Source organism: Globicephala melas, chromosome 5 (genome assembly GCF_963455315.2).
Source record: "Globicephala melas chromosome 5, mGloMel1.2, whole genome shotgun sequence".
Lineage (NCBI taxonomy): Eukaryota > Metazoa > Chordata > Mammalia > Artiodactyla > Delphinidae > Globicephala > Globicephala melas.
In genome coordinates, this window is record NC_083318.1 from 2,277,357 (window position 1) to 2,303,307 (window position 25,951).

General features: G+C 52.8%; 1 protein-coding gene across 6 annotated transcripts in view; it reads left to right on the forward strand.

Annotated features, from left to right (window-relative positions):
* RGS12 (regulator of G protein signaling 12) overlaps positions 1-25,951 on the forward strand; it is a 119,455-nt gene that overhangs the window by 31,382 nt on the left and 62,122 nt on the right. For all 6 annotated transcript variants that reach the window (XM_030876782.2, XM_060298913.1, XM_030876784.2 and 3 more), the window contains one exon: positions 13,467-13,583. In XM_030876782.2, the coding sequence (XP_030732642.2) occupies positions 13,467-13,583 (117 nt within the window). The remainder of the gene's footprint in view (positions 1-13,466; positions 13,584-25,951) is intronic.

Sequence of the window (25,951 nt, forward strand, 5' to 3'; positions counted from 1 at the left end):
GCACCTTCCCTGCCGTTCCCTCGGTGGGACTGCATGGGCTGGGCTCTCCTTTCACCTGCGGTGTGGGCAGTGTGGGCGGCGTGGGCGGCAGCTTCGGCCTGGGCTTCCCTGGTTGGGTGTGGGCTTAGGGAGGGAAGGCCCTGGAAGGTGGCTAAAATGTTATCAGAAATTGGGGAATTCACCACCTCTTTTAACATAACCCACAAATGGGTTTTCTCCATTGCCGCTGTGCATGTGAACTGTTACACTGGCAGGAATAAGTGGTGTTTGTCTGGCAGACTGCGGTGCACCCTCGTGCCCGTTCACTTGGTGGCAATCCCCACAGGGCCTCTGACCTCAGGACACCCAGAGACAGGGTGCCGTGCTCCCCGCTCTCCAGGCGAGGTGACCGGTCCTTGAGGGCTAAGTGACTTGTCTAAGGCTCAGCAGTCAGGAGGAAGCAGATTCATGAGTCAAACCTTGGGCTTCGTCGCCTCTCTTGTTTTGAAGACTTTATTTTTGAGAGCAGTTTTAGGTTTATAATGAAATTGAGAGGGAGGCACAGAGAGTTCTCTCTACCCTCAAAGGCGTGCAGCCTCGCCACCATCAGCCCCTCACCAGAGGGTACCTTTGTCACAGTCAGTAACCCCGGAGTCCATAGTTTATATTAGGGTCACTGTCGGTGGTGTGCATTCTGTGGGCTTGAACAGATTATAGTGACGTGTACTCACCATTGTAGAATCAGACAGGGTGGTTTCACTGCCCTAAAAGTCCTCCGTGCCCTGCCTGTTCAGCCCTCCCCTGCTCTCCCCCAGCAACCACTGATTTTTTTCCCTGTCTCCGTAGTTTTGCCTTTTCCAGCTGTCGTATAGTTGGAATCATACAGTCTGTAGCCTTTTCAGACTGGCTTCTTTCACTTCGTGCTATGCATTGAAGGTTCCTCCATGTCTTTTCATGGCTTGATAGCTCATTTCTCTTTAGCACTGAGTACTATTCCGTTATCTGGAGGTACCACAGTTTATGTATCCATTCACCTTCTGAAGGACACCTGGGTGGCTTCCAAGTTCCGGCAGCTATGAGTAAAACTGTTATAAACATCTGTGTGCCTGCAGGTTTTGGTGTGGACATAAGTTTTCAACTCCTCTGGGTAAGTACCAAGGAGTGGGATTGCTGGCTCGTGTGGTGAGAGAATGTTTAGCTTTGTAGGAAACTGTCTTCCAAAGTGGCTGCGCCGCTTTGCATTCCCACCAGCAGTGAGGAAAGTTTCTGTTGCTTCACATTTGGGCCCCAGTTTGGTGGTATCAGTGTTCAGCGTTTTTGCCGTCCTGACGCGTAGGTAGTGGCATCTCACTGTTGTTTTACTCTGCATCTCCCCTGATGGCATGTCAGGTTGAGCATCTTTTCATATGCTTACTTGTCATCTGTATATTTTCTTTGGTGAGGTGTCTGTTGAGATCTTTGACCTATTTTTAACAGATTGTTTGTTTTCTTACTGTTTAGTTTTTTTTTTCTTTAAGAAACAGGTCTTTAGTTCCTTTTTTTAAATATAAATTTATTTATTTATTTGTTTTTATTTTTGGCTGCGTTGGGTCTTCGTTGCGGTGTGTGGGCTTTCTCTAGTTGCGGCGAGCGGGGGCTACTCTTCGTTGTGGTGCGTGGGCTTCTTATTGTGGTGGCTTCTCTTATTGCGGAGCATGGGCTCTAGGTGTGTGGGCTTCAGTAGTTGTGGCACGCGGGCTTCAGTAGTTGTGGCACACGGGCTCAGTAGTTGTGGCTCGTGGGTTCTAGAGCGCAGGCTCAGCAGTTGTGGCACACGGGCTTAGTTGCTCCACGGCATGTGGGATCTTCCTGGGCCAGGGATTGAACCCGTGTCCCCTGCATTGGCAGGCGGATTCTTAACCACTGCGCCACCTAAGTTCTTTGTTTATTTTGAGTAGCAGTCCTTCATCAGATGTGTCTTTTGCAAATATTTTCTCCCATTCTGTGGCTTGTCTTTTCATTCTCTTGATACTGTTTTTCACAGAGTAGAAGTTTTAAATTTTAATGAAGTCCAGCTTGTCAGTTCTTTCTTTGGTGGTTCGTGCCTTTGGTGTTGTACCAAAAAGGCATCACTAAACCCACGGTCGTCTGGGTTTCCTCCTGTGCTATCTTCTAGGAGTTTTATGGTTTTTTATTTTACATCCAGGTCTGTGATCCGTTTTGAGTTAATTTCTGAAGGGTGTAAGGTCTGTATCTAGATTCACTTTTTTTTTTTGCATGCGGATATCTCTTGTTCCAGCACCGTTTGTAGAAAAGACAATCATTGCTCCCTTGTATTGTCTTTGCCCCTTTGTCAGAGAGCAGTGGACTGTACTTAGGAGGGCCTTGGGCTTCTTTTTAATGTTCTTTAACTTTCAACAAAAATGTAGTGAAAACGAAGGTATTGGCTGTTATTGCTTATACTGTAACAAAAGAATGAAGTGCTTGACATGGGACTGATGCTTCCAGCGCTGGAAAGTAGCAGTGTAGCGTTCAGTGTTTGCAGCGCGCTTTATCTCCTTATTTGCCCTATGAGCTCATTATCTTACTGACAAGGAGAGTAGGGTTTATACACATCGAGCGACTTGCCCACAGTCAGGTGGCGTTCCTTTCGTGACGTGATGGGACACATGATTTATCTAAAAATAAGTAGTAATAAATTATATTGTATTGCGTTCCAGCTCTAATCTCTGCAAGTGCATCCATAGGTCTTTGCTAACTGGGTTCCCCTGCATTATTAGTGCAGTCTAATCCCACAGCCCCTGCTGGAGCGGCAGAAGCTTCCAGGGTTCTAAGGTGGGCCTCCTGGTGTCCCTCCTGGCCTGGCTCGAGCTGGCTGGCGGCTTGTCAGGATGAGCGGAGGACAGGCCAGGAAGGGATGGAGGAAGGAAGTGCTGGAAATGCGAAGAGGAAGAGGCGTTAGGAGCAGGAGGGGGAGGGGCCAGAGGCCGTGGAAGGTCGAGCAGTAGGTGTCCGGAGTTACTGTCAGTTCCTCTCCGTGGTGACAGTGGCTTCAGTGTCTTACTCTGTGCAAAATCAGGCTGTGTCCGCCAGGATCTGGCCAGGAGACAGAAAACACACCAGCGATTTGGACAGGGAGACGTTAGCCTGAAGAAGTGGTAGCCAGACCAGAGGTGGCCCACTGCTGAGCGAGCGCTAACGGAACCCCAGGGAGGAAGCGGCAGAGGGGCGAGGGCGGCAACCAGGCGGAGCCTTAACACCAAGGGGAGGAGGCCGAGGGGCTGCAGCCAGGGCTGTCCGGGGAACAGGCTGCCGGAGAACGATGGTCCTGAGCAGGATGTGGGCACAGCCTGCTCCCGCCGCCCGGAAAACAGCCCGACGGGAACCAGCGCAGCCCCGCTGGCAGAGCCGGCTGTCGAGCCCGCGCCGGCAGAGCAAAGCATCGTCTGCAAGGCCCAGCTCCAGGGTCCGGCGCTGGCAAAGAGGTGTGCGCTGGGCGCTAAGAGGCGAGACTCGGCCGCCTGGCTCAGCCCAGCATCTGGCGCCCTCTGCACACAACATCTGATCTTCGCGCAACCCAGAAACTCAGCAGGGCGCCCCACGCAGCACGCAGCTGTCCTGGGAGCGGAGATGCGCTCTCCCCACCTTGCTGTTTGTTGCTGTTTGTTTAGGGGCTTTTCTGAGCAAATTCTGTCCGGTGCATTCTCTGTTGTGTGTGGCCGCGAGGTCTCGGCTTGGTTCGCTTAGAGGTCAGCTAGTGACGGGGCAGAGATCTCCTTCGATGCCTGGAGCCAGTCAGTCTCGGTCTTTGCCCAGGGGCCTGTGTGTGTGGAGCCTTCAGTGCTCAGCCAGGCTGCTGATGGCCCCGCTTGGGCCTCCACTCCTGCCGGTGCAGCCGCAGCGCTGCGCATGGGCACAGCCCTCCATGGCCTTGGGGGTTCTGGGGAAACCTTGGAGCTTTTCACACCCCTAGGGGACTTCTCACCACCGCCCCCCCCCCAGCTTCTCCTTTTAAGCCAGCCTTGGCCGCCTGTGCCGCTGAGGCGTGTTGCTTGTGACCAGCGAGGGGCAAGCACAGCTGATCCCAGGCCTGGGGAGCGGCCACTGCCAGGACGCCCTCCCCATAGCGCCCTCTCTCTCTCTGTTTCTGTCTGTCTCTGTCTCTCTCGCAGCTAGGATGGTCTTTAGTGGTCTCTGTGTTTATGATTGCTTCCACGTTATGCTTGACAGCCCTTTGTATTAAATGTTCCCTTTGAAAGTCTGGCACGCAGCTTTCTGTTGTGTTGCACAAAGCAAGCCAGCTCTTAGAGGGGCTACACCACTGCGTTCAGTCACCAGCTGGTCTCTGAGTCCTACCAGTTCTCTGTCCAGTCAGCCATCTTTGCAGGATGCTCCTTTACCAGGGCTTTGTCACTGTCTTCTTGGTCCTTTATACCCTAGCGCAGTCCAGATCCCGGCTTTCTGGGACCCCTCACTCCTGTGGAAGCCTGGAGGGAAACCGGCCAAGGAGAAGGCCCACTTCTCCCACACTTGCTCGTTCAGGTGGACACGTCTCCGCCTCTCAGGCTCTTTTATTCCACTGGTCAAGTGGGAGGTTTACAGAGGGAATGCTCGGCATTTTGACCTCCTCCCAGTCACATCCAATGCTCTGACTCCTAGTGCGCTGACCCGGGCAATGCTCCTGAACTGTTTCCTCCTTGGGGAGCCCTGAGATATTGGGCTGGGGGCTGGGAGGGCATCACCCGGAGACTTAGCTGAGTGTATGACATTGTTGACGAGAGTTAAATAATGTTTATAAATGGATGCTTTTCCATTTTATTAAGTTTGTTAAGAGTTTGGGTGGGGCTGCCCAGGGCTGGTGTGGGGGCTCCCCGTTCATCAGGGGCCAGGTTCCCCGGCTGTGCCTCCACTTGAAGGTCAGACGGAGACACAGCTTCCGCTACATTCCAACCTGCAGGAGGGGGGAGCCTGCAGGAGGAGGGGGGAGCCTGCAGGAGGAGGGGGGAGCCTGCAGGAGGAGGGGGGAGCCTGCAGGAGGAGGGGGAGCCTGCAGGAGGAGGGGGAGCCTGCAGGAGGAGGGGGGAGCCTGCAGGAGGAGGGGGGAGCCTGCAGGAGGAGGGGGAGCCTGCAGGAGGAGGGGGAGCCTGCAGGAGGAGGGGGGAGCCTACGGGTGGGGGGGGGAGGGAGCAGTGGAGCCCCAGCAGAAGCTGCACAAGCTCTTGCTGCTTCTCATTGTCCAGGCCTCGTCACGTGACTGCACCCTGCTGCAGGGGGGGCTGGGAAGTGTGGCTGCACAGACAGGTGTGCAGCCCAGATGTCCATCACTGAGAGGGGACTGTGGCTCTGGGCTCTGCCATGGGGGGTGGCGCGGGGTATTACCCACGTGGAAAGCCCCCCAAGACGCCCGAAGCGGAAAAGCAGGTCACATGTACGTATTTAATGTGACCCCGCTTTCGTGTAACATGTTTCGATACCCTCCAAATAAACCTATGACATTTTAAAGCATGCATATACTTATATGTAAGTACATAGAAAAAATTAAAAGGAAACACTCCAAACGGATAGTAGTAGTTACCTCAGGTTAGTAAGTGAAAGCTGGGAAGCGTCCAGGACACTGTAATTTTATTTTGTGTTGTTTTGATTTTTTTATTATGGGAATCTGAACATATTTTACTTACTAAAAATAATGCCTTCGGAGAAACAAATGAAAATTACTTTCTTAATTCTTTTAATGAGAGCAAAGTGAGGATTGGTACTGGAAGCTGTAGTGGTATTTCTATGGCATTGCTAATGACATCATCAGCTATCCAGCCAGGAGAGTATTGGATTCAACAGACAGGTCTTGTGCAGTTTTTCTAGTACAATGAGAGGAAGTTTTAAAATAGATTCTAAGAAAATTCTGGAGAATACTAAAAAGGCCAGGTTAGGGCCCCATGATATAATTCCCTCTAAAAACAGCAGCTTTGATCTTCACTCCTTGTAAACCATGCCCTTGGGCAACATTGCATCACTCTCTGCCCAAGCAAGAGGAAAGGAAGCGAACAACGGAGAGAGAGTCAGCCGGTCTGGGGAGATAACACCACCGGGCAGAGGGGCCCAGGCCGGGGGCGGGGGCCGGGCTGGGAAGGGCACTCTGGGCTCCTTAGCTCCCTATGGGCTCGCTCTGCGCAAGGCCTTCCTTCTGACCACGTGCACTGAGCGCTCTCTGGGGGGCTCGGTGCTGCGTGTGGACCTTGAGACCCAGGCCGGTGGAGGCGCTAGGGGGAGCAGGGGAGAAGCGCTTGGGCCCTCCTGGAATAGGCAGGGCAGGGCTTCCCAGAGCTGGACGCAGTCTGTAGGACGAGAGTGGGGGACACTGAGGTGAAGGAAATGGGAGCAAAGGAGCAGAGACACAAAGCAATGCCACCCCTTGCTGTTCTTTGGTTTTGTATAGTTTCCAGGAAAAGGGAGACTATTCAGAGCTAAGTGGCCACTGCCAGAATCAGAAGTGTTTGACGTGCTTGAATCCCTTATTGATTAGTTTTGCTGTTTCTTCAGCTTTGTAAAAATGGCTTTGTAACACAGTCTCATGCAACCTGTTTTGAAATCACTGAATATCATTTCAAAGATTTATCCATGATACCATCTGCAGCTGCAGTTCATCATTCTAACTATGTAACATTCCATTGTGTGAGTATACCACCATCACACACCCACACACACACACACAGGGCCATTAACAAAATGACTGATGATGCGTTGGTGAACATTCTCGCACACGTCTCCAGGCATGTATATGAAGGCATTTCTCAGGGTCTGTCCAAAGAACGGAATGGCTGGTTTGTCTCAGGGCCGGGTGTTAAGCTTTTGGTCTCTGTATCCGTTCATATTGACAGTAGACGGGTCTCTGGAGAGACACAGCTTTAATTACTGATGTACAATACGACAGTGGTTCCCCCGTGCCCAGTCCTTGCCCTGGACTGGAGCAATGAGAACCACATCGGGTATCACCCCTCGACTCCCTAAACAGGGATCCAGGAGATTATACACGTGCTGCCCCCTTCCCCTCCTTAAGGGGAGAGAAACCGTTACTCTAAGCAAATCCTCTTTCTAGACAGGGGAAAAATCCTGGGTCTCTCCTCTCACCCTTTGCAGTGCAGGTGGGTGTCTTCAGGAGGGACATAAGATCAGCCTCTTTGGGAGGTGTTCCAGGCCTCATTCCTTTGAAATGTCAGTCTCACCTGGAGTTCTCACCATCTCTTTGGTCATAATTTAACTGCTGAGTCCCAGGACGTGGAAACTTTTAGTACAGGTCCCAAGTCTCAGTAAAATCTGCTCAGAATGCTGTAACCGTGCAGAAACATGCTGTTTTCCTGGCAGCCCCGCACCAGCTACTGTAAGAACTCAGATCGCTCCACGTCCTTGCCGAAGCTCGCCTTCGCCAGACTCCTCCAATTTTTGCCAATCTATTAGTTGTAAAATGGTGTCTTGTTGCGGCTTTAGTTTGCATTCCCTTGAGCACAAAGATTTGATTTCCTCTTTGTGAGGGACCTACTGAAAACTTTGCCCATTTTTCTGTTGGGTTTTCTTTCTCTCTAATTGGTAGGAGTTACAGATTTTGGCTATTAACCTGTGCCGATTAGATTACAAGCGTTCCGTGAATGCCCTCTCCATGTTCCATGTGCTGTGGCTTTTTTTTTTTTTTTTTTCTTTTGCGGTACGCGGGCCTCTCACTGTTGTGGCCTCTCCCGTTGGGGAGCAACAGGCTCCGGACGCGCAGGCTCAGCGGCCATGGCTCACGGGCCCAGCCGCTCTGCAGCATGTGGGATCCTCCTGGACCGGGGCACGAACCCGTGTCCCCTGCATCGGCAGGCGGACTCTCAACCACTGCGCCACCAGGGAAGCCCTGCTGTGGCATTTTGATGAACAGAAGTTATTCACTTTAATGTCATCCAGCTTGTCAGCCTTTATCTTGCACTTTTGACATAACACATTCACTACTACCCTGAGGACAGAAAGATTTTCTCCTTTTTTTTCCCCTAAAATCTTTTGGAGTTGATTTTTGTGAATGGAATAAGGTGGGTGGCAAGTCCATTTTTTCCTCTATGTGGACGACCAGTTGTTGGAGCACTAAATTCAGGCTCTCACGAGGCCCAGTGGTGCCCTCTGCCGTGTGCCGTGTGTTCACATACGCGGGTCTCAGTTCTCTGTCCTCCACTGTCAATACCCCAACTGCACTTTACCTTCAAAATTGTACCTTTGTAGTAAGTCTTTGTATCTGATAGGCCAAATCACCTTATCTGATCTTGGCTTTGCTTGAGCCTTGCTCTTTCATATAGATTTTACAATCAGCTAATAAATTCTCCAAAAAATAAAATGCTATTGACTTTTTTATTGGGAGAACTGACGTATGTAGGATATTGAGTCTTCCTATCCATGAAAATGGTACCTCTCTTCATTTATTTAGGTTTTCTTTATTTTCTTTCAGTAAAGTTTTATAGCTACCTTCATTAATGTTGTTAATTAGATTTTTTTCTTAGATTATTTGGCCAGATTTATTCCTAGGTACCTTATACATTTTATTACTATTGTAAATGGGTGCCTACTTAAAAATTGTAAATGTTAACTTTTGTGATATATAAAAGTACAATTGATTCACTGCTTTCTTTGTGCAGCTGCCTTGCCAGGATTACTTCTGTTCGTATTTGTTAATACTTGTCATCATGAATGGGTGTTGAATTTTGGCCTTTCTTTTTTGGTTCTTTTTGTGTTCATTGAGACAATCAAATGGGCTTCCTCCTTTAAAATGCTAACGTGGTATATTACACTGATAGAGTTTTGAATATTGAACCATGCTTGCATTCCTGAGATAAACCTAACTTGTGCTTATCTTTTTATACACTAATGGGTTTGGTTTGCTAGTATTTTTGTAAAATTTTTGAATCTGTGTTTATGAGTAAAACTGTCTTATAGTGTTCCCTTCTCTCATTGTTTTTGTCTGGTTTTGATATCAAGTTTATTCTAACCTCATAAAGTTATAAAATCAATGGTGGCATTTTTCTCCCCCTTTTCCTCCTCTTCTTCCTCACTTTCTTCCTTTTTGGTGTATTGAATCTCTTATTTAAAAACCCTATTAGAGATGAGATCTATTTTGTCTGTTATTAACATAGCTACACATGCTTTCTCTGAGTCAGCATTTTCTGTCCTTTTCTTTAAACTTTTCCATTTCTCCATGTTCTAGGATTGTTACTATGAGTGGCAGGTAGTTGCATGTTTTTCCTGATCCAATTTGACATTCTGAGATTCAAGAGTAAGACTGTAATAAATTGGCAAATTTAGTCCATTTATATTTATTGGGATTACTGGCATGTGTAGTTTTGGTTCCATGATGTTACTGTGCACTTTCTGTAAGTCTGTTTTTTCCTAGGCTCTCTCCTCCTTTCCTGCCTTTGTTTGTGTTTTGTTTTCAAGGCTGTTGTTGATTTTCCTGCTTTCTTCATCACCTCCTTTATTGGCTTGGACGTTTTGCCACACACCTTGTTTCTGTCTTTTTAAGGTTTTCACTCTTGATGACTGCCTGGCTCTTAGATATTTATTGAATAAACAAACATATTCCTTAATTTTCTGTCTCGAGTTGGATGTCCTTTCCTACATATTCACCCTTTTCTTCCTTGAGCAGGACACCCAGTCTTCGCTTCTTTCTCGAGAAGGTGATTCACTGTGACCAGGAGCCCTTCCTCAGCCCCCACACGTTATTCCAGAGTCACCGCTCTGTGTTTGTCCAGTGTTGTGTTGGAAATGGAATTTTGTTGATTTTAAAATTGATTTGATTTGGGGCTTAGAATTCTTCCTGATATGGAGAGTTTTGTAGCAACCAGATCTCACAAGTTGTGCTTGTTACTCAGCTGTTGTCCCTCAGCCCCAAGCCCGCCTTCTGTGATGGGCTCTGGGAAGGGGGTCTGTGGCCTCTTCCCCTTGCCAGCTGGGTCCCCACCTGGCTTTGCTCCCAGCGGCCAGGCGAGAGGAGGAGGGTCCTCCTGCCGCTGCCACTGAGTCCAGTTTGTGGTTTCCCCGCCTTGTCCGGTGCCTTGTCACCCCCCAGGCACCAGCCGTTGCCTGTGCCCCCTCTGAGGTCCGAGGTCCGGGTCCCACCTTCCCCTCATCTGGCTGCAGAGCTTAAATAAGTCCTCCTCTTCCCATACTGTCCCAGCCCCGGGGGTGCAGCCGCTTCCCGTCCTGGCATCTTGGAGTCTCTTTCTGCCCTTTCAGTTCTCTGATTCCTGGTTAGCAGTTCTTTGTGGGAAATTCTCTGTTGACCAGTTGCTGTGGTTTTGCTTTCTGACTGATATAACGGGAGAAGTAAGTATGTCAGCTGGAAATCCTACGCCTCGGCTTCTCTTGGGCCGAGGTCTTCAGATGGTCTGGTCTCTGTTTTAAGCTAAATGGCATCCTTGGTTAATTTGTTCAGTAAGTGTTTACTGAGCACCTGCTGTGTGCCAGGCACTGTTGAGGGGGGACACAGCCCTTGCCCCACTGGGGCTTCTGGTCTAGTGTTTATACCCTTAAGTTAGGAGTTTCTGGTTCTGACTGTGGTGCAACGAGATCTGGGTCTGGGCCCTGCTGGCCGTGTGGGCCCGAGCAGGCCCTTCACTGGCTGCTGGGCTCTCATCTGTAGGTTGAGGAGGCTGGACTGGCTGGTCCAGGTCACTGCTTGTGCTAAAATGAGACCTCTCCCTGGGTGGTGGGCAGGCGGGCAGGCGTCAGCGGCCCAGTTCTGCCCTCACTCCATCTGCTGGCTGTTTCTCATCTCGAAGGCTTCTCTCAGGGGCCCTCTGCCCTCCTGTTCTGAGTTGACCATCCAGAGCAGGGTACCGGAGCGCAAAGGGCTCACGCTGAGGTCCATGCCGGCGGCTGGCCCTCGTACGGGGCGCTTGCGGGCAGAGAGGCGGAGCTGGGGCAGCCCTCAGCCCCTCGCCTTCCCAAGCAGTTAAGATGAGTTGTTTGCGATTTAAGAAGTGGAGTTGACTTTGAAGAAAGCGGATTTGTAGCCATTTTTGCCTAATCGCTACTGTTTAGTTCTGTCTGGGGAGAGTGAGTGATGTAGTGCCAGCAGGGGGCGCCAGATCAGCGGGGATTTTCCAGCAGTTTATTGATGCACAGCCGTCTTCATACACCGGGGTGGGGGGGCAGGGACTCTCGCTGAGGAGCAGCCGGAGAAGAGCTGAAGCTTCTCCCTGTTGGTGAAATGTCACCACGGGGTCGATTCACACCTCTGTAGGCGTTATTCCTCCTCTGAGGCCCCAGTCCCGCAACGCGCCCGTGCACGGCCACGTGTAGGCGGCTGCTTTCCTTCCGGCCGCGTGGACCCCCTGTCCCCAGTGATGGGCTCCCTGTTACTGGGCACCCAGGCCCCCACGCAGTTTTGCTCTTGTGTGTTCTCTGAGCAGATGCCACCCGGCCAGGCAGATGGTCCCAGAAGGGAGCACACACAGAGCAAAGGCCCCTGCTGCTCCCAGGGCTTCCAGGCAGCTGGGGAGATGGTGCAGGGGGGTGGTGCTGGGGATCTGTGGTTCCAGTTCCTGCTGAGAGTGGAAGCCTCGGGACCCCCCCCCCCCAGCAAGGGGCTGAAGGGGGCTCTTGAAGGGGCGCACCTTGCGGCGAGGAGGGGCCCTGGGGCAGGGGTGAGGGTCTCTAGAGAGATCGCTGGGCTCCAGGTACATTTTACACATAGACTCAGCTTTGGGCATATTTTTTGAAAAAGATATTTCTTAGACAAATCTTTCTCGAGAATATGTCAAATTTAGTAACTTGCTAACAAGGCCCCGCAGTGAGCAGAGGGTGCTGCTCGCGGGGGTGGGGTGGGGGCGGAGAAGGGGGACTTGGACACAGATGCGGGAAAGGGTGTGGGCCTTGACAAGGCCTGAGTGGGCTTGCCAGTGGTCACAGAGCAGCCCTGTGGGGCGGGGCCTGGGCGCCTGTCCCCGGGAACGGAGGCACAACTGGAACCACGGGCTCACCCAGCTCGGGGCAGGGGTGGGGTTCTCGGAGGCCAGCTTTTCCTCAGCTTTCGAGCGGCAGTGTGCCCGGTCCCCCGGGCCCATTTGGGGACAGGCAGGTCGTCTGTGCAACTTGATTTCTTAGAGGCATCCCGGCCGAGCCCTAGCCCAGGTGCAGCTTCACCTCTGCACGGCTCCGTGCCCATTGTCCCTTTCAGAGTGACGCTCTCGAGCCCGTGGGGGTCTGGCTGTGGCCGGGCACCCTCACTGCCTTCTTCCCTCCAGTGGCCCCCGCCTGCCCTTAGCCCCAGCTCCACGGCAGCCCCGTGGGGCGTCTGTGTTGCCCTCTGTGCTCCCAGCACCCTCTGTGTCACCCTTGTTTTCCGCCACCGGCCTGGGGACTGCGGGTGGGCAGGCTGGCGACACATCACCGCCTGGTGTGGACACGCAGAGACGGAGGATGCGTTAGCTGGGACAGTGTGCACACGGCTTCTCTCTTGGGCTCTTGCTGGAATGCTAGGGTTTGCTGAACACATGTGGTGACGCGATACTACGCCCGGGGAGCCCTTTGCTGGTGGTGACGACGCATCTGAGACGGAGCCTTGGCTTGTCTCTGCGTCTCCTCTCCCTGAGTCAGCTCCTTTCTCCCTGTGTCTACCGCTCTCTGTGTCTCTGTGTCTCCCTCCCTCCCTCTCTTTCCCTGTTAGTTCTTCTGGATCTTTCTCTCCCTCCGCTTGCTCTGCGGGGGGTGGTGTCTGCGAGGTTGGCTGTGCAGAAACTTAGCCCCGAGAGCTTTATAAGGGAGTGCTGCAAGGTTTTGTCTTTCTGCAAGATGCCCGGGTCCCTACGCAGGTGGGGAGCAGAGAGTGCCTGAGGCCTCGCAGTCCTTAGAAACCTGTAGCTTCCTTGATGCCTGAAGCCGGTCATTTAGGATTTTGAGTACCCAGGAAGTCAAAGATTTTCAGCTGTGATGCTTTTTATTTTTAAAATGTGATGACATTTGCTGGAACCACATTTGGGGAGATGTCTGGCATGATGACAGCGAATTAATTCTGGTCGTTTCCCAGAGAAAGAATAAGATGTTTTAATGGCTGGTTATTTCATGCATTTGGGTTGGTTTGGTCTTCAGACACCAGCTGAATGTCTAGAGATTCTTTAATTTCCTAAAATGCTTCTAAAATTATGTGAAAGCACGAGCTTGCTGAAAACCAGCCTTTATATTACTAATGATTTCCTCCGCCCACTTGTGCTTTCCCAGACATGCGCACATGTTTTTCCGTTGCCCTTGGACGAGGAGTTTGAGGCTGGGGTTGTCCTCTGGACACATAGTTGGAAGTGGCACAGCAAACGCTCGGGGGCCCTGGGATGACTCTTTTTTTCAACTTTGCATTTTTGGTTGTGGTGACTCGTTCGTAATGTGAGGTTGACCTGGACGACCTTGAGGCCTCCTCTCCTCCGGTCTCTCCAGGCGGTGTGTCAGGCAGAACTAGTGTCTCCTCCCAAGAGGGTAACGACGTCTTTTTCTTGTTTTAGGGCTCCAAGTTTGGGCGGGGCATTGGACTCCTGCCGCCGGCTCAGCGTACCTCTGCCCGGAGATCTTTCGGGAGGTCCAGGAGGCTGAGCATCACCCGCTCCCTCGATGATCTTGAGGTAACTTCATTTTAGGGTTTCTTCTTTCATTTTCCAGGTTTTAAAAAATGATACATCTGAATCTCCTTTGAATCCCACCCATTTTCTACCACCTCTCCGTCTCCTGTAAACTCAGTCTTCAAGTGGGGCTTCTGTGCACACCCAGCCCCTCCCCTGCCCCACCCGCTCCTGCCCCATCCGGACCCTCTTCCTCTGCCCCTTGGTCTACAAACCATCGCGGTGTGTCGCGTCCTCTCTTACGTGCCAGATGCCGTAATAGACACAAGAACCCTCTGGGGGCCTATCATTGCCTGTTACCAAACCAAACTTGGGTCCATTTGCCCAACGCACAGAAAAGCTAATCTACTGACACTGGGTTGTGGGGAAGGAAAGTACAGGCACCAGACAAGGAGAGCAGGTAGCTCATGCTCAAAAGACCCAAACTCCCCAGTGGATTTCAGGGAAGGGCTTTTACAGGCAGCGTGAGGTAGGGGGCCATGGGGTATGCGATCAGCTTGTGCACAGTTCTCTGATTGGTTGATGGTGAGGTAACTGGGTGATGTTTCAGGAATCTCAGCCATCAACCTTCCAGCCGGTTGGGGGTCTACATGCTGGTGGGCAGCCTGCATAACTTCTTCCACCTGGTGGGGGCTTTAGTATCTGCAGAACAGCTCAAGGACACAGCTCAGATGTTATCTAGAGCCCTTGAGGAGGAACTAGAGGTCCTTGACACTGTTCAGTGGCTAAACTGTTATTGTTTTGTCTTGTTCGACTGTTTTCTTTTGATTCTGCATTTTCTCACTTCTCTGGTTAAATTTGCAGTTTGGAATTTGGGGAGGGCCTAGGAGGCTAAAGCTTTGCTACAAACAAGAGGGAGGGGGAGGTACTGGGGGATACGTCCCCAGGAGGCCCCCCAGGGTCCTGCTCTGTTTCATACCCACTTTATTTTTTTTTATTATTTAAAAAATATTTATTTATTTATTTATTTTTGGCTGCGTTGGGTCTTCGTTGCTGTGCATGGGCTTTCTCTAGTTGCGGCAAGCAGGGGCTGCTCTTCGTTATGGTGCGCGGGCTTCTCTTTGCGGTGGCTTCTCTTGTTGCGGAGCATGGGCTCTAGGTGTGTGGGCTTCAGTAGTTGTGGCATGTGGGCTCAGTAGCTGTGGCTTATGGGCTCTAGAGCGCAGGCTCAGTAGTTGTGGTGCACGGGCTTAGTTGCTCCACAGCATGTGGGATCTTCCCGGACCAAGGCCCAGACCTGTGTCCCCTGCAGTGGCAGGCGGATTCTTAACCACTGCGCGACCAGGGAAGCCCCATACCCCCTTTAAAGATATGATATTGATCCACACATATCGAGAGTATCCTCTTGTGTGGTTCTCTTCTTTGATTTGTAATCCTTAAAAAATTAATAGACTTTACTCTCAGAGCAGTTTGGGGTTTACAGAAAAGCTAAGCAGGAAGTACAGAGAGTTCCCATGTGCCACCGTGCTGGGTACATGATTAGTTGAGGTTGCATAGCGTGCATGGAGGCCACTCCTTGTGCTGTACATTCTAAAGGTTTGGACAGATGGATTGAGGTCACACAGCTACCATCACAGTGTCACACAGAGCATCTCACTGCCCTAAAATCCTAGGTGCCCGCCTGGTCGTCCCTCCCTGCTCACCCTGGATCTTGGCAGCCGTGGTCCTTTCACTGGTTCATTTTGTGTGTTTTAAAATTTTATACACAGATGTAATCATACTGCATGTCTTATTCTGCCACTTTTATAACATTGTATTATACTTTCAAGTTTTACCTTGTAGTTTTAGTTTATTTTACTTGTTATGTAGCATTCCGTTATGAATATGTCACAAATTTTTATCCATTCTGCTGTTGCTGGCCACGTGATAGAAGGTTGGGAACAGACCTCTGTGAGAGGAGCTGCAGCGGACAGTGTCATGCAGGTGCCCGTGTGCACAGCCGGGGCTGTGAGAGCGTGTTCTGGGGAGTCAGTTGCTGTGACAGTCTCATCCGAGCCTCACCCAGGCTCTGGCCGCCAGCAGGACCAGGGGCCTTGCTATCCTGCTCACCGACACTTGGTACTGTCAAACTGAAATTTTCCCTGTTTCAATAAAATGCCAACTCATTTTAATTTGCATTTCACTGATTGTGAGTGAGACTGAGCATTCCATCACGGGCTCTTTGGCTGTTCAGGTTTTCTCTTTTATTTATTTATTTATTTATTTTTGCGGTACGCGGGCCTCTCACTGCTGTGGCCTCTCCCGTTGTGGAGCACAGGCTCCGGACGCGCAGGCTCAGCGGCCATGGCTCATGGGCCCAGCTGCTCCGCGGCATGTGGGATCTTCCCGGACCGGGGCACGAACCCGCGCCCCCTGCATCGGCAGGCGGACTCCCAACCACTGCGCCACCAGGGAAGCCCAGGTTTTCTCTTCTTTGAATTAGTAGCCTATTCATGTCCTTCCTGTAGTTTTTAAATTTTTATTTTATTTATTTTATTATTTTAAAAATAGATTTTGTAGTAGTTCTTTACATTTTGGGGATACAAATCCTTTGTCAGATAAAGGTTTTGAAAATATCCTCTTTGTGGCTTTTTTCTACCTTTGTCTAGGGTGTCAGTAGATATATATTTTAATTGTAGTAAAATAGAGCATAAAATTTACCATTTTTAAGTGTCCAGTTTGGGGCAATAAGTACATTCACATCATTTTGCAAAAATCACCCGTCAACTCCGGAAGGCTCCTACCTCCTACAGCTGAAACTCGGTGCCCATCACTCACTCACTCACTCCCCCTCCCCTCCCTCAGCCCCTGGCACCCACTGTCCTGCTTTCTGCCTTCAGGAATTTGACTTTTGTGTCTGGCTTTTTTCACTTAGTAGAGTATCTTTGCAGTTCACCCATGCTGTAGCAGGTGTCAGAATTTTTTTCTTTGTTAAGGCTGGATAATATTCCACTCTATGGATGGCCCACATTGTGTTTATCCGTCTGTCTGATGATGGACCCTTGGGTAGCTCCCACCTCTTGGCTAATTGGCTAATGCTGCTGTGAGCATGAGTTTGCAAACATCTGAGTTCAGTAATGTTTTAAAAATTAACCATAGTTTCTTACAAACTCAATAACAATTATCTGGAATAAATTGACTTTGGGTTTTTTTTTTGCTTAGAACAGTAAGTTAGTTTGTGTTCTGATGCTAAGCTGGAATCTTTGGCTGTTAGAGCTAGAAAGGGCCTTGAAATCACCTCATTATCCAGATGAGAAGGGGGACTGATTCCAGAGGGTTTTCAGAGAGTCCTGGTTGGGTGTTTTTTTTTTTTTTTTTTCTTGCGGTACGCGGGCCTCTCACTGTTGTGGCCTCTCCCGTTGCGAGCACAGGCTCCGGACGCGCAGGCTTAGCGGCCATGGCTCACGGGCCCAGCTGCTCCGCGGCATGTGGGATCTTCCCGGACCGGGGCACGAACCTGTGTCCCCTGCATCGGCAGGCGGACTCTCAACCACTGCGCCACCAGGGAAGCCCCCTGGGTGGGTTTTGGGGCAGCGGGGCACATGGTACTGGGAGGTGGGAGCGGGAGTGGCCGTGGGGCAGCCCCCGGGGGCCCTGAGGCCGGAACAGGCCCCTGCTCAGGGCCTCGGGGCTCCGGGGTCCCAAGAAGGGGGGTCCCCCCCAAGCCTGCATTCTCCCTCTGGGAGTTTGGCCAGGTGTCGTCTCTGCATCGTCCTGGGAGAAGGGTCTCTGCAGGGGCCTGAGCCCCCGGGGACCATGAGCCAGCGCGTGTGGCTTGGTGGTGGCTCGAGGTCTGCTTCCGGACAAGCGCTCCAGGCCCTGCGGTCACCGCTTACTTCTCGTCACGACAGACACCAGGGGTCTCCTGTTATCTGAGAGCAGGCCAGACCTCCCCTCCCCTTTCCCTCTGAGTGTCCCCATTTCACAGATGAGAAGCCACGCGCAGGCACAGTGTTCTTTAGACCACGGACTGCAGGGCACACGATCTTTCTATCACCTGTGAACCTCTTTTGTCAAAATAGTATGTTAGAGACATGGGACTCAATCTCTGCGACCTTTTTGCCTGAAGATTTCAAAATGCAGACGCACAAATAACTTCAACACTCGCCTTTGGGAGGCCTGCTGAACTCCCTGTCTGTCTGTTCTTCCCTCTGTCCCACACTCTTCGGCAGGTGTGCTAGGCGGCCTCTGGGCCATCCCCGTTCCTGGGCCTCACACCCTTGTTTGGCCCCCTCCCCAGAGGCACCAACTTTCACATCTTGCCTTTAATTGTCCCTGCCGGGGCCTCTGCATGAGGCTGCCGCCAGCCCGGCTCCTCTGCACGAGGCCGGTTCCGAGTCCATTTCCTGGGCCCTCGGGACACCGTGTCTCAGGCTGAGCCTCCTGGAGCAGACTCAGATGGAGGGCCCTCTAAACGCCGGGCGAGGAGGACCCAGGAAGGACCGCACAGGACGGGGCGCAAAAGTGGTGACTGTAAAACAAGAGGAATTGTGTTTTGTTTGGTTTGAAAGTACATGAAATTAAATTACAGCATGGCAGGATGAGCACTGGCAGAGGGGAATGGAGGTCAGCTGTTTCTGGGAGCTTATCTCCACTAGGAAGAGGACAAAGGTGTGATGAAAATTTGAGTTTTATAAGGTAAGGATGCATGTTGTAATCTCCAGGGTAACCTAAGATAATAAAATAATAAGTAAATTTTAAATTAATAGAAGGAAGAAATGGAATAATAAAAAATGTTGAATTTGAAAGAAGGTGAGACAGGAGGAAAGGAGAGACAAAGGGTGGAGAGCAGGAAGGACAAGTAGGCAGCCTCCGTGAGGGGGTTCAGTCCAGCTGTGCTGGTAGTTACAATAACAGTAAAGGGGTCAAATATCCCAGTTAGAAAGGAGAGACTGTCAGGGCAGCATTAAAAGTCTGGTTATGCTGTTTGCTAGGGACACATCAAACGCAAATGGAAGAACGGAAGAGGAGACACTGTGCAGTACTAATCAGAAGGCTGGTCGCGGGGCTGCACTGATCGCAAAGTGGTCTCCCAGGCAGAGCGCCCCACAGATAGACAGGAGCCTTCGTCATAGTGAGGCAGCAGGGAGCTGCAGTTATAAATTTTGTTTGCATTCCGTTACACAGTCTCAACATGTCTACAGCAAAAACTGACAGAAGTAGGAACAGAACTGGACTAATCTGTACTCACAGTAGGAGATTTTTTAACTCCTTGCTCAGTAACTGGCAGACTGAGCAGGAAAAGTTCAGTAAGAGGTAAGGGATCTGACCAGCTTGACCTGCTGGACTCATGTGTGCGGCACCCAGTAAATTCATCCTTTCCTCCTTGTGGAACACGTGGGAAGCTGACCATGTGCTGGGCCATAAAGCAGGTCTCAACAGGTATGGACATCTCTTCACCCAGAGTCTGTCCTTGGCCACAGGCAGGTGTAGCAGAAACCAGTGGCAAAGAGGAGATACCGCACTCACGTCCAGCGTGAGAGGCTGAGTGATCTAGAGTTCAAAGAATCACTGTGGAAATTAGAATATATTCTGAATGATAAAGAAAATACATCTAAGCCTGTGGGATGTAGCTAAAACTGAGCTTAGAGGAATATTTGTAGCTTTATGAGCGAATGTTAGACATGAAGGAAAGTAGGAAGTCACCTCAACAGGTTAGGAAAAGAGCTGTAAACAGACGCAGAGGAAGTAGAAGCTGGACAGCGATGAAGGTCAAAGCAGAAATTAACGAAACAGAAACCTATCAAAACAATCAGTAAAGAGGCTTTACGTCCTCTCATTTTATGAGGCCTCCAAAACCTTGGCACCGAAACCTGAGAGACGCCTTAGAGGAAAGGAGGGTTATGGGGCAGCTCACCGCTGAGAGAGGTGGAAGGTCCTAGACTACATCATGTCTGCTGGATCCAGCTGTTCACGTTTGTTCCAAGGACAGTGTTTTTCTAACATTTGAAAATCAGTCAGTGTAATTCACCACATTAACAGAGTAGAAAAATCATGTATCCTCTTAACAGAAGCAGGAAAGGCACTTGGTAAAATTCAGTATCTGTTCACGGTTAAAAACCTTAACAAAATAGGGATTAAGGGGAACGTCCTTAACCTGATAAGGGTATAAAAAAGCCTATTGCATGTGTCAGACTTAAGCTTCCCCTTTGAGATCGAGCGAGGAAAGGTGTCTGCTGTTACCATTTCCATTTAAATGTTTACTGCAAGTCCTAGTCAGTGTACTAAGAAAGTAGAACAATGGAAGTTAAAAAACGGGGCCTCCCTGGTGGCGCAGTGGTTGGGAGTCCGCCTGCCGATGCAGGGGGCGCGGGTTCGTGCCCCGGTCCGGGAAGATCCCACATGCCGCAGAGCGGCTGGGCCCGTGAGCCATGGCCGCTGAGCCTGCGCGTCCGGAGCCTGTGCTCCGCAACGGGAGAGGCCACAGCAGTGAGAGGCCCGCATACCACAAACAAACAAACAAACAAAAAAAACGTGCAAAGGAAAATGACAGTGTGATCATTCTCCCATGATGTGATCGTAACATGGAAAAATGCAAAAGAATCTATGGATTCTTAAAATTAATGAGTAAGTTTAGCAAGGTTGCTGGATATATGATCACTATACAAAAATCAGTTGTGGACACAGTTTGAAAATGACATCTAGATTCAATGTAATTTTAACCAAAATCCCAACAGCTGTTTTGTGGAACTTAAGATGATTCTAAAAGTTTTGTGGAAATGCAAAGGGCCAAGTGTAGCCGAGATATTCTTGAAGAAGAATGAGGTAGGAAGACTTCCTCTATGAGCTGCTGAAACTTATTATAAAGTTAGAGAAACGTAAAACTGTGGAAGTGGCGGCACACAGATAGATGGATAGACAGACAGCGGAGTAGGAGAGAGAGCAAGAAACAGACCGAGCACCTGTGGACGTCAGGCCGTGTGTGCAGAGCAGGGGGGAGTGTGGTCTTTTCAGTGGTGCTGGGGTAAGTAGGGGTCTACATGGAAAGAGAGTGAAAGAGAACCTGATTCTCCCTCACGCCGTGCAAACGCAGTGAATCCAGCTGTGTCGCAGGTCTCCCTGGGAAGGGCACAACGCGAGTCAGTAGGGGTTAAAGTAGACGCGCATGTCCGTGGTGTTGGGGAGGGAAAGACTTTTTAAGCTGAACACAAAAAGCACTAACCATAAAGACCAAGGCTGACTCTGACTCAGCGAATACTCGGAACCTATGTTCACGCAAGCGCACCTTCCCTCGAGGGCAAGGACGGGGCGGGGGGACATGAGTGCGTGACCCACAGAGGCTCCTCACAACACCTACCAAAGCAAAGTGGGCAAGAGACTCGAACAGGCCTCTGATGAGAGATGATCCACAGTGGCAAATGTGGCCTTGGAAAGGCTTCCAACCACATTAGTCACCAGGGGGCAAGCTGCAGCCAGTGAGGTCCACACCCCAGGAGGTCTGGAGTGGAAAAGACTGGCGGACGGCGTGGATGTTGGTGCAGACGTGAAGCAGCCGGACTCTTGCCAGGCACGGGGGAGTGTTTGCTGTCACTAGGGACACGGAAGACACAGGTGTCCTGAGACTCAGCATCCCTCGTGTCTGAGACGGCACCGTGTGGACCAGGAGACGGGCAGCAATTCAAGGCGGCGTTGTCGTGAGCCTCCCAGACGAGGCCACCTCTCCTACCCACAGTGTGATGGCTCGTGCTAGAACGCCCTGCGGCTGCCTCGTGGTGTGCAGGTGTCACGGGAGCAGATGGACACCAGAGAACGTGTCTGCACAGTTCCATCGGTGTGGCCGTGGCTCGTGGTGGCATGTCCAGTGCAGAACCGTGGAGAGAAGCGGCGACATGGCTACGCTTTCCCTGTGACTTGGTGGGGCGGCGTCGCGGGGGACGAAGGGGGAGGGAGGGGAGGGGAGCTGGTGACAGGTGGGGGGAGGCGGGGGCCGTGGGGGGCGTCCTCCCTGGAGGGCTCTCGAGACGGGAGGTGTGCAAGCGTCGGGTGGGTTTCTGTGAGTTTTGGTCCTGCTAACGTTGGGGGGTCGCCAAGGAGGGCGGGACCCGAGAGGCGGGGCAGGAAGAGTGGAGTCTGCACTGCAGGCCCGCCCCTGCCGGCAGTGTGTAGAGCCGGTCTCAGAAAGAGCGCCTCGCGCGTTTGTGGGACATCTTCAAGGCTCCCAGGGCCTCGAAGTGGGCCCCGGGTGCAGGGGTCCCAAGCTGAGCAGTGCAGGCCTAAAAGGGAACAGTGCCCCAGCCCAGGTTCCGGGAGCTGCCGCTCCCCGTCACCCACTGGAGGCCGTTGACCCATGTTGTGCGTGGAGCTGGCTGAGCCACTGCTGGCCGTTGGCAGGAGTTTCTCCGTGCCTGCCTGCTCCGGCCGTCAAAGGCAGCCTGTGCTGGTTGCTCTCACCTGAGCGGGCCCAGGGGTTGTTAGCAGGACTGGCAGTGCCCGGACTGGACAGCAGGGGGCGCTGAGGCCACGTGGTTCCCTCCCTGGCCACTTGTCCAGACTTCTCCGCTCTGGAGGGACAGGGGGCTTTGGGGGGTAGGGGGCTTCGCCTGGTCCCTCTGATGCTGAGGCTGAGGTCGAGTGAGCTGCTTTGCACCAGCTCCCTGAGCTATGCTGGGCTGGCCCCTGAGACTGACCCCCTACAGCAAAGGCAGCAGGACCCCGAGCTGGGCCTCAGACCTGAGACTGAGAGCCCAGTTGCCGGCTGTGGCCACTTGTCTGGTTTGGTTCACTCCTTCCCACCTCTGGCTCACCTCTGGGACACTGGGCGATTTCCAGAAGTCCCATTATCCAGGGTGAAATCTACTCAGACATTTCAAAACAAGCTCTTTTTACCCATTTCTTACTTTTGCTGTTTTCCTATTTCTAGGGGAATTTAACTTTGAAGTTTTTGCTTATTTTTTAAAAAATTTTATTTAGTTTTTTTTTTTTTTTTTTTGGCTACACTGTGCAGCGTGTGGGATCTTAGTTCCCCAACCAGGGATTGAACCTGCTCCCCCTGCATTGGACGCGCGCGCGGAGTCTTAACCACTGGACCGCCAGTTTTTGCTTGTTTTGGTTTTTGACATGCTAGTCTACTCTTTAAACTATGCACATAGGAAATGATCTTAATTCCCTTTAAGATCCTATTAACTCAGGGACGTATACTAGGTTTTCTCAGTACCTTGAGTGTCTCCTCATTCAGTGACTGGTTTTTGAACGCCTACCGTGTGCTGACGTTATTCTGGCTCTGTGGACAGCACTGGACAAAACTGACACCAACCCCTGCCCCGGAGGAGCTGGCCTCCCAGCAGGGATGCATGGACATGAGGGGCGGGAGGTGGGGCACAGGTGCTGTGGATGGGTAGGAGGTGGGCAGGGCAGCTTCAGGGTTTGGAAAGGGTCCCTCCGGCTGCTAAGCCGAGAATGAGCAGTAGGGGTGTCGGGGCAGGAAGGGGGGACAGTTAGGGTCACCCTTTGGGCCGCATGGTGGTTCGGGTGAGGGGAGGGGTTGGGGAGTGGGGGGCTTGGGCCAGGTAGATGGCGCATGGTCAGACTTCTCACCTCGGCAGCGCTGTGGGGAGACTCGAGGGTCCCCGCCCACAGGGTTCACAGCCGAGGCCCTGAGGCGGCCGTGGGAGGCCTGGGGTGCGGAGCTGGGATGGCAGGTGAGGCCGCGTTTCCTGAGCATCTCCCCACGGCGGTCACCACGGTCGCTGTGCACCCTCCTCCGGTTGTGCCTTTTACCCACTTAGCCTCTTCCTTGGGAAGCCTGGGCATCCCCGAGTGAGGGTGGTCTGGCCCTCGCCGGCCTCCTTGCCCTCGTGAAGGGGCGAGGGGCCGGGCAGGCTGACGCAGGCCTGTCTCTGAGCTTGTCTGCGCTCATCTCCCTTGGTTACTTTGAACCTTGAGTAAAGCGCGTGTCTGTCCCCTCCAGGCCCAACTGTGCCCGGGGCTGGGCGGAAGCCTCGGGAAGCCCTGGTGGGTCCAGGGTATTAAGGAGAATGTGCCCTCCCTTTTCCAGCACTGGTGTGGGGCGGGGGATGGTGACTGGTGAGAGGCTCCTGGGGAGACAGGTGACTCTGCAAGGAACCCACAACGAAGAAGGAGCTCTTTGGCCCTGAGACCCCACCTGCAGCCCCTGGCCCGGGGATGCAGCTCGCCAGGGTCCCCAGTTCCCGCTGGATGCCCTCCCCTCCCTCTCATCTGTCCCTTCTGGCCGGAACACCTCCCCAGCATACTCCCTGAGCTGCCCTGACCCGGGTCTGCGCACCCCACAGGGACTCTCATGCCATTTTTAGCTCAGGACGGACCCCCGGGCAGGTGCGGCCCCAGGGAATAGAGGCCTCTGTGTTCCTCCAGCTGCAGGACTCGCCCGCGGGTGCTGTCGTCGGGCTTCCAGGCTGGGGTGCCCCCCAGACCCCCCTGCTTTCCAGCCGTTTGCTCTCTTGTGGAGGCGCCAACAGGGTGGCTGGCCTCAGCTCACAGAGGGGGCTGTCCTGTCAAGGCTGAGCTGGGCAGCTCCACGCCGTCTGCTGCCACCAGCCTCTTCTTCTCCTGCCCGAACCAGCACTTGCTGGGTTTGTCGGGGGCTGTGCTGGGCTTTGTGGCCCCGGGTCAACACTCCCACCGGAATAAGGAGGATGCGATGGTGGGTGTGGTTGGTGCTCAGAATGTCCTGGTCACTTGTTCCAGGAGCTCCGGGCACCTCTCTTTCCCCAGGAAGTGAGCTGGGCTCTGGGCTGCCCAGGACACCATCTAGTACCGGGGAGTCTGTGGCCAGATTCTCGCCCCACCCCTTCCTCTCTTTGCCTTACGGACAGCAAAGGAGGAGACAGAGAAAGCCTGAGGGACAGAAGAACCCAGAGGGGACAGCTGCACCTGGACCCTGATGGTCCTGGGCTGCTTTTTGGGCTGAACGTGATAAACACGCAAAGTGAAATTGTTCTGCTTCTGCAGGGACACATATATTTCTGTCCGAAATGATTAAAATAAAGACAAGTTTGACACCGAAGTGGTAACCTGGGCGGCCCAGCACCTGGGTGCTAGGTTTTCCCAGGGTCCCAGGAGGTCCTTTGCTTGCCCTGTGGGCGTGGCCTGTCCTGCAGTCTGTTTCCCGTCTTGGTCCCTGGTGGTCATCTCCAGGGTCTGTCTGGTGGGCCTTTGGGGCTAGGATGCTGCTGGCCCCCGCTCTGGCTGGGAGGCCAGCACCTCCGCCAAAACCCTGTGAATTAGTACAGGCCCCTCGGAAATCAGCGAGGAGGATGATCAGGTCACAGAGTCACGGGCTCAACTGATCACTGAAAACCCCATGGTTGTCTTTCCAGAGCCCTCCAGCGGGTTTTCTCTGGACATGTGCTTGTGTGCACGTGTGCATGTGGATGGGTGCGTGTGTGCAGGTGTGCACGTGGATGGGTGCGTGTGTGCAGGTGTGCACGTGGATGGGTGTGTGCAGGTGTGCATGTGGATGGGTGTGTGTGTGTGCAGGTGTGCATGTGGATGGGTGTGTGTGCGTGTGTGAAGGTGTGCACGTGGATGGGTGCGTGTGTGCGCGTGTGAAGGTGTGCACGTGGATGGGTGCATGTGTGCGTGTGTACGTGCTGGAAGGGGAGGCTGGGCAGTGGAAAGGATGTCGCTGTGTCTAGCGCCGTGTCTCAGCCCTGCAGGCCTGCAGCGTGTACCTCACAGCTCCTCCCGCCGTGGCGTCTGTGTGCCCAGAGGGCCTCGTTTGTAAGGGCGCCCCCCCTTTCTTTAAGATGAGGCCCTGCCAAGGAGAGGGTTCGAAGCCCCTCCAGGCCAGGCGGGCACCGGGGACCCCGGGAGCTGGAAGGAGTGGCTTCTTATGTCCTGGAGCCCCCCTCCCGGGGCAGGGGCAGCTGCACAGAGGGAGAGGTGGGGCTGCGGGTCCCCTCCCTGCCCCTCCACACAGCCCTCCCCCGCTGTCCGCCAGCCGGCGAGGTCTCCCCCACCCCCCCTTGCTGGCTCATCACAGCCCCCGGCATCCCCCATTGGCCTGTTCCTGTGCTCCGTGGTGGCGGAGAGGGTGACCGTGGCAGCCTCTGCTCCTTCCCCTCTCCTGCTTCCGTACATTTATTGTGTGAGAAAGCCTGTCTGAGGAAGCCCGAGCCAGTGCCCGCTGGTTATCTCTGAGAGTTCTGCCCGTGCACAGAACACTCACGCTGGCCGTGTGCGAGTTTCTCCCACGGAAATAGAGTACGGTGGGCTCGGCGCGTTCCGGCTGGCAGCCTGACCCCCAGCCCCAGGCCATCATCCCCGCCCGCTGGCCCATGGGCACCACTGCGCCCACAGCCCTGGACAGGATGCGTGCCGAGGTCCTCCTGGTCTAACACGCCAGGAGCGAGGGCCGTTCCTGGAGCCCCTCAGACGAGACCCCGGGCACCTGCTGCGGAGAGGTTTTGACA